The sequence below is a fragment of the Halyomorpha halys genome, unplaced genomic scaffold, assembly GCF_000696795.3.
Source record: "Halyomorpha halys isolate HHAL.00 unplaced genomic scaffold, Hhal_1.1 Scaffold54.1, whole genome shotgun sequence".
NCBI lineage: Eukaryota > Metazoa > Arthropoda > Insecta > Hemiptera > Pentatomidae > Halyomorpha > Halyomorpha halys.
In genome coordinates this window covers 421,353-432,493 of record NW_027108734.1, presented here as the reverse complement: position 1 = coordinate 432,493, position 11,141 = coordinate 421,353, and the positions used below count along the sequence as shown (strand labels likewise).

General features: G+C 32.7%; 2 protein-coding genes across 4 annotated transcripts in view; one reads left to right on the top strand and one right to left on the bottom strand.

The window, feature by feature from the left end:
* LOC106692379 (uncharacterized) overlaps positions 1-11,141 on the bottom strand; it is a 46,347-nt gene that overhangs the window by 5,493 nt on the left and 29,713 nt on the right. For both annotated transcript variants that reach the window (XM_067047035.1, XM_067047034.1), the window contains exon 2: positions 11-83. In XM_067047035.1, coding sequence (XP_066903136.1) covers positions 11-83 — 73 coding nt within the window. The remainder of the gene's footprint in view (positions 1-10; positions 84-11,141) is intronic.
* LOC106692375 (fructose-1,6-bisphosphatase 1) overlaps positions 2,063-11,141 on the top strand; it is a 38,620-nt gene continuing 29,541 nt past the window's right edge. Inside the window, exon 1 of one of the 2 annotated variants that reach the window (XM_067047028.1) lies at positions 2,063-2,460. In XM_067047028.1, coding sequence (XP_066903129.1) covers positions 2,100-2,460 — 361 coding nt within the window. In that variant the 5' untranslated portion in view covers positions 2,063-2,099. Of the gene's footprint in view, positions 2,474-11,141 lie in introns of both variants that reach the window. The other variant, XM_014438290.2, reaches the window with a different exon arrangement.

Below are 11,141 nucleotides of genomic sequence, written 5' to 3'. Positions count from 1 at the left end.
AAAAACTTACCTTCACATTTGAAAGAATTTTGAGATTGTTCAGAATTAACATATCCATTATTTAAAAAATTGATAAACTGGAACTACAAGAAGAACAATTAATATAGTTATATCTATAAATAAAATAAATTAATAAATAGGTAAGCAATGTCAATGCATTTCTTTTATTAAATTGTAGTGATGCTACTACTATCTGTTTGTCATCGCTCTAGCTGTCAGAACCATTGTGGACCAACATGACGGTACCTAGCGGGACAAATATGTTTGTTTATTGTAAATACTTTAAATGTAAAAATGTATCAAAGTTCATTTCATATATTGCAATATTCTTAAATGCATTATTTGTATCAATAAAAATTTAATAACTATTAAATAACCTTCTTAAATTTTTATTAGTAATGAAAAATGGATAAATATAAGCTATGATAGAATTTATATATTTTATTTTATACCAGATCGGCCTGGTGGGCCTTACATGGTTGATATAACCGTTATATTATATATATATTTTTTTAACAGTTGATTATGGGGGGTATAGTCTCGTGCAAAAGACACCCCTAACTATATTATTGTTATTATTAAAAGAAGAAAACAAAAAAATAAAATAAATAGATAAGAATAATGCTTCTTAATAAAAGAGAAAAGTAAAATTAATAACAAAAAATAATGATATTGGTATACTTAAATAAAACAAAACAATAAAATTGCCCTCTAATAGTAAAAAGAAACATAAGTTAATTTGAAAAAGGGATGAGAGAAGAAAATAGAAAAAAAATAATAATAATAATAATGAATAAATAAAATGAGTAATAATATAAAGTAAATAAAGGTAGTGTGACTATGAAGTAATTTTATATTTATTAAAATTTATAACAGAATGTCCTGCAGCAGTCTGGGCTTCAGTCTTCGGGTTGAGATTGGGTTTCCCAGGTTGTAGGTCACTGCTCCTTTAACTGTCGGCAACTGGGAGTGGAACTCCATCAACCGTTCTTTGATGTAATCTTCTATTGACTCCATATGTAATTCGCGGTGCAATTGGCTATTTCTTATGAACCAAGGAACATTAATTGCGATTCTTAGGACTTTATTTTGAAAAGATTGTATTTTTTCCCTTTCCTTGAAGGATGCCGCTCCCCAGACTTCACAGCCGTACATCATCAGTGGCCTGAGAATTGTTTTAAGTATAAGAACAGTTGTTTCTGGTTTTAGTTTGGAATTTCTGATTAGGATAGGATATAGCATTGCTAACCTTGCATAAGTTTGAGTTAGTTTGATGTTGATGTTGTGATTCCAGGAAAGGCGCTCTAGGTGAATTCCCAGGTATCTTACTGTTTCACTAGCAGAATTCCATTTCATATTTGTACCTTTGAGGGTTAGATCTGGTGGTTCTGGTGGGCGTTGGAGAGTAAAAACTTTTGAGTTACATTTTTCAATGTGCAAGCTAATCATCCATTTAGTGAAATATTGTTATTGATCACCTGAGCGATCGGTGGATTGTTCTTTCCACTAGCCTGCTCCACAGGTTCACTCTGTTTGACCATGGTTGTGCTTTGAGATTAAACAAATGGCACTACAGTATCTAATGTATAACCTGATAACCGTATCTAAGCAATAACCTATAACTAATCTCACCTATCTTCTACTATACGTATTAGTCTTGAGATTATTGACTTCTTAATATCTCTATTTGTTTTTTTAAAACACTAACATATTTTACTTAATTTTCCCAAGTTTTGGCACCAGTTAAAATACTTAGTAAAGTTAAAATAAATTAGAAACAAATTGAGCACTCTGAATGCTTGAATACTGTCATTTATTTTTACCTTCCACATGGGTTATCAGCTGTTATTACAATGCTTGTTTGATAATAGTACTTATCCTATACACTTGTTATCATATACACTACTTATCATAAATATATATTAATGTTTTGACGCATAACGGGCAATATTAAATATAGATTTACATTGGTCTTTGTGTTTTCTTACTTTTAAATTTTTATTTCTTTCATATTCATATACATAAATTAAAATCTTTAAAATTTTGGAACTACTACTAAAAACATATGTTTTTAAAAAAATAAATAGATGTAGTAAGAGATGGATGACACTGTGCATAATAGAAGTAGCCCCATCGACTTGGAACTTGAAGTAAGTCAGTCGGCTTGGGCAACTATAGAGCCAGTTTTACAAATACCTTGCCCAAAACCTGCCGTTAGTATCAAAAAGAAAGAAAAACAAATGAAGCTTGATCCAAATGAAAAGAACAAAAAGAAAAAGAAGATTGTGAAAGGTGAGAGTGAAATACAAAGAGAAGAGCTTCATAATACTCTAGTTTCAATGACATCGTTTTTAATTCCGATATGTTTAACTGCTGAAAAAAAAAATTACGAATTATTATATTGCTTGTGTGCTTTGAGAAATGGACTTAAATTTATGAGTACAACACTGAGGAAGGAAGGTTTTGCACAATTGTGAGTCTGATATACCATTCAAATTTTGAGATATCTATTTTTAAATTTTAATAATTTAATAGGATACCAACATTTGCTCTCTAATGCTATAAAATATATAATCCTTAAGGTCTCGTATCCATTTATTTATTAATACAAAGGCTCTACAGAGCTTTGGCCTCCAAAATTATCATCGACCACTCGTTTCTTTAAGTGCCATGTCTTCCCCCATCTTCCAAACCCCAACCGGGGCAGGTCTGCTTCCATGTCATGGAGGCATCTCAGTCATGATCTTATTCCTTCCAGTATCTCATATAGCAGCCTTCTTGTCGATTCTGTGGCACACTAGAAACCATAGGATTTTGGCCATCTTGATTAATATTATGTCAGATTAACCCTATTAACAACCGATTTTTTCTCGATAGCTACTGTCCCGATCCTCTTACTGGCCAGTTAATTACAGGGAGGACCTTCCTTTTTCATTCCTTAATATTCTTTTCATTTTCTTGGGTCAGGTGCTTGAGACCTGATGACTGTCAGGTATTTTGTGAGCTTGGCTTAGTGGGAAAAATATCAAGAATGCAACACCTTTTTGAGTGGATATAAGCATCTACTGACTGCTACCAACCATCTTCATTTTGTTTCATGTTATTTTTTGTTGTAATAATTGATTCCAGGTACGTGAAATTCTCTACATTGTCGAAAGCCTGCCCACATTTGATAATGTACAGGTTGTTCTTTACCATTTTGTGTTCTCCATATTTATGTTTATTGGCAGCAACTTGATATCCTTGAAAAACTCCAGACAATGAAATGAATTTTCTTCATTGTGTTATCTGCATAGGCTATGTGCTGTGTCAATCTATTCATATCTATTCATTCGGGTTTTACCCTGATGACTCTCGCTACCATTTCCAAGCCCATTTTAAACAATGTTGGAGACAATGGATCACCTTGTCTATTGCCTTTAGGCACACAAAATCCCTCGAAATGTTGTGCTGATTCTTCACTCTGCAATATGTATTTATGAGAGTCATTTTAGTAAGCTGTACGAGTTTCCGTAGCAATCTCAGAACTTTAAAACTTTTTAAAAGTTCTTTCCTATCATAAGCCTCTCCAGTTGATCTAACCTCTCGAATCAATGTACAGATGTTGCAGACCGATGCTGAATTCATATGCCTTTGTCGGCATTATCATCAATGCAAATTTATGGTAAGTAGTAGGTCTGCCGGGCCTGAAACTGCATTGGAAACCCTCAACTAATCTTTCCACCTATTTGAGCATCCTTTAATTGATTGCCTCTGAAAATAATTTATAAGTTACACTAAGGAGAGCTATGTCTCTATAATTACTATATGATAGGTTGCCACCTTCCCCCTATCCTTTTGGTAATTAAAATGTGTTACAAAATGTGGTAAGAGTATTAAGCATTCTTGCCATATAGCATCCAAGTTGACCAAATATGAAGAATCGAATGTGAATAGGACCACTTAAATGGAGCTTGTTGGCGTACAATGCATCTAATAAAAGGTTTGGATTTTCCCTTAGGGACCTTCCAATACAGGTTGGATTTTCTATTCCAAAAAACATTATCTATTGTAAAAAATTTAGCACTACATAACTTTTACTTACCACACTATAAATTTTTATTTTTCTGTTGCTATAAAAGCTTATACTTTAGGGTTTCTCCAGGTGTGAATAACAAATATCAGCTTTGTTCTTATAATTTAACAAAATATAAAAAAGCATTATTGATTCTATAACAATTTGGCATTTCATAAATGGTTAAGAGCAGAATGTAAATTTTAGTAAACTTATATTTCTTTTATACTTTTCCTAGAATAAAAAAATAAATATCACAACGAGAAACAATATTAAAAGAACTTTTCTGAAAACTATTGAAATTTGAATTAGTCGTGTATATTATACAAAATATAAGGTCTTGGAACATCAAATTTTAGAGATATACCCTTGATACGATTTGAGAATCTTTTTAAATCTTAATCGCAATTGGACTTAAGTGAGCTGAGTTACATAACTAAGATAAAGTCTTTTTCCCAATTAAGATTCTTGTTCTCTTCGGCACTTGGCATGGCCTACAGCTTGAGAGACTGAACTTAATGACTTGAAAATTTGCATTTGTGTGTTTTGCACTCCTCTGGTACTCCTTGGCTAGGTGGGTACTCCAAGTAGTACAAGAGTCGGGAAGAAAAAAAAGGCAGTTATCTCACCCCAATTTCTGATTACTTTAATAGGACGTACTAAAAGATCAGTGGTTAGTGAATTTATTTTGAAAAATTAATAGCTCAAAAACCATTTGACTTACAGATGTCTATCAGCACTGAAATTATAGCTAGTGTAATGGGCTATAAAGTAGTTTATGATGTTTATCTTCGTAGGAGTAATAGTTTACATGAAATTTGTTAAAATAAATTGATTTATAGTTGTTCGGACAAATTTTCATTTTCCAAATTTATATTGATATGTGAATATTATAAAAACTACTACCCCTACAAAGATAAGTGTCATCAACTACTTTATAATAAGTTAAATTTCCTTTATTTTGAGTGCTGGCAGGCATATGTGTGTCTTATGGATCTAGAGATATATTTTTCAAAATTCCAACATTTTATACGAACAACTAGAAATTAATATTTTGTGAGTTTATTTTGTCAAATATCTTAAAAACTACTACTCCTACAAAGATAAACATAATCGACTATTTTGTAGTAAATTTAACTAGCTTTAATTTGAGTGCTGGCAGACATCAGTACGTCCAATTGGTTCTAAAATAAAAGTTTTTCATAAATCAAATTTATTGTCCGAACAACTATAAATCAATTTATTTTAGCAAATATCATGAAAACTACTATTCCTACGAAGGTAAAGGTCATAAACTTCTTTATAGTCCATTAAACTAGCTTTAATTTGAGTGCTAATAGACATCTGTACGTCACATAGTTCCTGAGATGTAGATTTCTCAAAACAAATTAACTAACTACTAATCTTTGAGTAGATTTTTATGAAACTTTGCTTTTTATAAAGCTGTATCTCGAGAACTATTGGACGTAAATAGCTCTTTTAGGGCTAATATTTCAGCAAATTTACTCTACTTTAAATGATGTTCTCTTAGATTTTCTATTGTCGTTGGTAGTTTTAAAGATATAGAGCTCCGAATGAAAAATTAATTATTTATAACGTTTTTAAAAAGCCGCCATTTTTTATTCCCCCTACGTATACTTGGCAGGCTCGTCAATTTTGACTAGTAATTATTCATATTTTTAAATTAAATAATAAAAAATTGGGGTGAAATAACTTTCTTTTATCTCCTCTTGGTCTCTTGTACTAAACAGTGGTTGACAAAAATGACCAGCATGAGCCAGTATCGTTGTAATGACAACTCCATACCCGTTGAGGCAAGTTTAGTCCACTATTTTCTCAATAAGAATGAAACAGTTATTTTCTATAGTTAAAATGTGAATTTTTCAAATTAGGCAATTTTATAGTAAAAGTTTATTATCGTAAAGGCAGTATTGTCGTTTTGACTGACCCTATTCATTGAAAATGTATGCCAGATATGGGAGTAAAAATTAATTTATAGATTATTTCAAAGGCAATGTTATGTTTAAGTTGTTATTACTGTCTGTATTGTCAATGCAAGGCTTGTCAATTGCTAGATTTAGGGATGTAGATAGATTAATTAAATACAATTGAAAGTTTGATATAAATTAATATATTTATTAATTTAAATATTGGATTAATGATTTAATTAATTGCTTATAAACCCATTTAGTTTATATTGGTAAACAACATTATGTAATAAAAAAAAGAGATAAACCATAACGATAAACTGCACTAAAGTGCACAAACTGGATCAAATTAAAAATATTTTAACGGTGATATGAAATAATTTAGACATAAAGAGAAATGTTTGTTTTTATAATTGAGTGACGTCAGAATTATGAAAAAAACAATGATCAATGGTCACCATAATACAAAAGAAATCTAAATATGGGATCCAAAATCAAGTTGAAAATGTTCTAATTTTTAACTTATTTGAAAATCCTGAACATTTAGCAAAAATCGGATGAACGGTATTGCAGCACATAATTCGAACAAACGTATATTGATTTTTTTATATTAGATTAAGTTGGTAACCGCAAAGGAAACACGAAAATTAAAATAACAAATGATCGGAAACCATAGTCACTATATTTTCCCGGCCTTGTAAATAGGGGTTTTCCAGTATCTTGCCCTTTGGAAATTTTTTGAGACCTTCAACGCATCGGATTTCGTCAAGCCAAGGTATGAAACTTTAAGTGCCAGTTTCCTGGTCAGATTATTGACCAGACTTAAGAAGAAAATTGTCATATCCGAACAAAGAACATAACATTGAGAGAAGAAAATATTTAAAAGAAACCGATGTTGTAACAGGCAGTTTTAGTTAGAACTGAGGGTCGTAAGACCACAGAGAAGAAATTTGATTTGAAGAAGATTATGAACAGAGATGAGAAGAACATGAAAAAAACACACTATTGTCGATACATATATATCCAACTAGAACCTTCTTCCGTCAATTGAATACAAACAAACATAACTTTACGTTTACATATTCCCAAACAGTTAATTTATTAAAAATTAACAATTTTTACATTTTTTCCCTATTGTTAAAGCCACCTCAAATCGACTGTCTTTTTGTTGGAAGGTTTTAAAATGAACAAAAACCAAACTGGCTCGGATTAAACATTTATTTGGTTCAATTTAAACATTTGAAAACTAACATAAACAAAATATACAAGGAAGAATACAAAGGCCTTTCAGATAAAAATAAAATAGTCAGATAAATTATGAAAACAAAAAGAAACTAATTTACAAATAAATATATATAAAATAAATACTGCACGACGAAAGGTTGCTCCACCCCGATAGGTCAGAGGAAGAGTGCTGCCGATATGTGTAGGTCTGGCTCATCAATGGTCCGAATATCCAACAGTCGTATTGTATTAGGCGAGCCGACAAAATGAACGCAGACAGGGCTGGTTACACATGTTCCTTGGGTTCTGGGGTTGGCCACTAATTACTTGAATAATTGGCTCTCATATTAAAATCGAAACACAGAAGTGGTCTGGTTCCGAACTGTTATGACGACGAGCACACTCAAAAAATGTCAAATAAAATAATATCAACCAAACGCAGACAGGGCCACTAATTAGTCGGAACTACCATAAAAAAAACTAAGATGGTCGGTCCGTTGCTAGGGTGACGCCTTAGCAACAATCATCAGCCCCTGGACTTGACTTTTAGTTCCGAATAAAGAGGGAAGAATGTGGTGGTGATATACAGGATTGAACAGGTGTTTTGAAACAGTGGGAGAAGGTTATGCTCTGTTACTATATTGTGTATGTAATCGTTCAAGTTTTCTATTCCATGTTAGAGGTGTTATTTAAAGTGAATAAAAGCCTAATTCTAGCCTTGGTTGTATTTATTTATTATATCAGTTCAAGTATAACAGATATTGTTATGGTAACACTGTAAGGAAACACCGTGTAACCTCTCTGCTTGTCTTGTTTATTGTTTCATTTCATTTGTAATTAAATGTTTATGTGTACATTTTAAATAAATAAAAGCCTTTTTAAAGATTCTGAGTTATGGTTTCATTCAATTCATAAAAATTTTATTAATTTAAAATATAGTCCCCAGCAAAGTTCAAATGGATAAGTGTCTCATACCAACTAGATTCGAGACTGACTCCAGTTCTTCTTCAGCAGATAAAGAATGGGGACATTGGCTAAGGACATTTAATAACTTCTTGGATTCGGCAACAGAGGAGGACAAATTTAAGGTATTTACAAACTACTTGTCTCATAATTTTTACGATTTAGTGAGTGATTTGAGGAGTATGGTATGATAGTCCTGAAATGTATAAGAAAAATATAGAAAAGGTTATATTCTATTTGCAAGTTTTATCACCTCAAGAATTTTATATAAAATTATTCTTTATTATTGTTTGTTTTGGTGTAGTTATTCCAAAATACTTTACCTTAAATATAATTAATATGGTAACACTGTAAAGCAACACTGTGTAACCTCTCCGCTTGTATCATTTGTGTTCAAATGTTCATGTGTTCATTTTAAATTAATAAAAGCCTTTCTAAAGATTCTTTATTCTATGTTATTGTTTTATTTATACCTACTCAATTCATAGGAATTTTATTCATTTAAAATATAGTCCCCAGTAAAGTTCAAATGGATAAGTACCTCATACCAACTTGATTCGAGACAGAGTCCAGTTCTCCTCCAGCAGGTAAAGTATGGGAACATTGGCTAAAGACATTTAATAACTTCTTGGATTCGGCAACTGAGGAGGACAAATTTAAGGTATTTACAAACTACTTGTCTCATGATTTTTACGATTTAGTGAGTGATTTGGGAACATTCCGAGAAGCGGTAGATGCATTAAATACTATTTATATAAAACAGAAAAACGAAATCTTTGCTAGAAACTTGTTGGCAACAAGCGGGAGAAAGTATAGATCAGTTTGTACAAAATTTAAATCTCCTTGCGAAGGAATGTGAATTCAAAGCAGCTTAAGAATCCTTATGCTTCTCATCATAAGGATGAATATGTTCGTGTTGATTTTGTTAATGGGCTGACATCGAATTCTACACATCAACGACTCTTAAAGAATGAAACATTAAGTTTGCAGGAGACTCAGACCCTGGAAATGGCTCACCAACAATCCGCAGTGTTTAATAGATACTGGAAGCTCGAACAGCTTTATTAATTTGGATATTGTTAAACGTTATGATTTGGAAGTCTATCATGAAAGTGGATACGGTTCCAACATACGGGAATGGTGACAACATCCTTTTAATCACTAGTAAGTGGATAAGTGTTTGTTACCCTTGAGCTTTTAGGTCAGTTATCCTGAATATAAACTGTCTGTACTAAAGGAGCTCTGTTGTGATATACTACTTGGTCATGATTTTTTAAAAAAATATTCTGACGTACAACTAAAATTTGGTGGAAATAGAGAACCACTTACAATTTGTTCGACCTCAGTAGCCAGAGTAGAGTCTCCGCGATTATTCTCCAATCTCGCTCCAAATTGCAAACCTACTGCTACAAAGTCAAGGATTTTTTCTGAGTCTGATCAAATATTCTTCAAACAGAAATAAGAAACGGAAATAGAAAAACTACTCTCTGACGACATTATTGAGGAAAGCAACTCTCCGTGGCGAGTCTAGGTTTTGGTTGTTCAAAATGAAAATCAGAAGAAGCTTGTTATAGATTATTCCTAGACTGTCAACAAGTTCACATTATTAGACGCTACCCTCTACCCAACGTGGATGAGTCAGTAAGAAACGTAGCGAAGTACAACGTACACCAGGTTTCCATTGCAGACGATGAGAAAGTCTACACTGCATTTGAAGCTCAAGGACGATTGTATCAGTTCAAAACCATATGTTGTTACCAATGGTGTAGTATTTTTCAACGTGTGATTGACAAAATTATTTCTAAGGAAGGTTTAACAGGAGTTTTCTTTATTTGGATGACATCACTGTTTGTGGTAATAATAAAGCTGAACACGACAATGATCTTCAATGTTTCATGTTAGCAGTAAACAATTATGGTACAGAATTAAATCTCGAGAAAAGTAAACTTTCAATGCCCTGTATAAATCTTCTTATGTCATATAAAAAAACTTAATACGTCCAGATCCTAATAGATTGAAATCCTTGCTTGAGCTACCTCTACCTAACGATGCTTTTTCCTTGAAACGTGCCCTAGGACATTTCGCTCATTACTCCTAATGGATTTCCTGTTTTTCTGAGAAAATTAGTCGTATGATGGGATCTGTTACTTTTACTTTGGATCCTCAAGCCGCTCAAGATTTTGCCAGGTTAAAAAAAGATATTGCCAATTCACTGGTTACTTCCATATCTGGTAGCTTACGCCTAGTTGTTGAAAGTGATGCATCCGATGTTGCTATTGGAGCTTCACTGAGTAAGGAAGGGAGACTAGTTCCATTCTTTTCCCGTACTTTATCAAAATCTGAGAGATCTCAATCTGCCACAGAGATAGGGGCTGCAGGCATAGTAGAATCACTAAAGAAGTGGAAAGCATGTTCAGCATTGAAAAACATTTTCAGCTCGTTACAAATCAAATGGCTCTTTCTTTAATTTTTAACAAGTAGCATGACGGTGAAATACAGAATTATCAAATTTTGAGATGGCGTTTAGAATTATCCCCATTCCAATTTGATATTGTTTATCGCCCACGGAAAGAAAACCATAAGGCAGACACTCTCTCAAGAATTTGCTGTGCAACATCACCAAACAAACTATTTGAGCTTCACAAGTCATTATGTCACCCAGGCATAACCAGAATGTTCCACTGGATTAAAATAAAATACTTACCACACTCACTTGAGGATGTCAAGAATGTTACATGTGCTGAAGTCAAGGTCCTTGAAAAATCAAGGGACCCCTATTAAAGCAACAGAACCATTCGAACGTTTGAGTGTTGACTTTAAGGGACCCGTATTAAAGCAACAGAACCATTCGAACGTTTGAGTGTTGACTTTAAGGGACCCCTATTAAAGCAACTGAACCATTCGAACGTTTGAGTGTTGGCTTTAAGGGACCCCTATTAAAGCAACAGAACCATTCGAACGTTTGAGTGTTG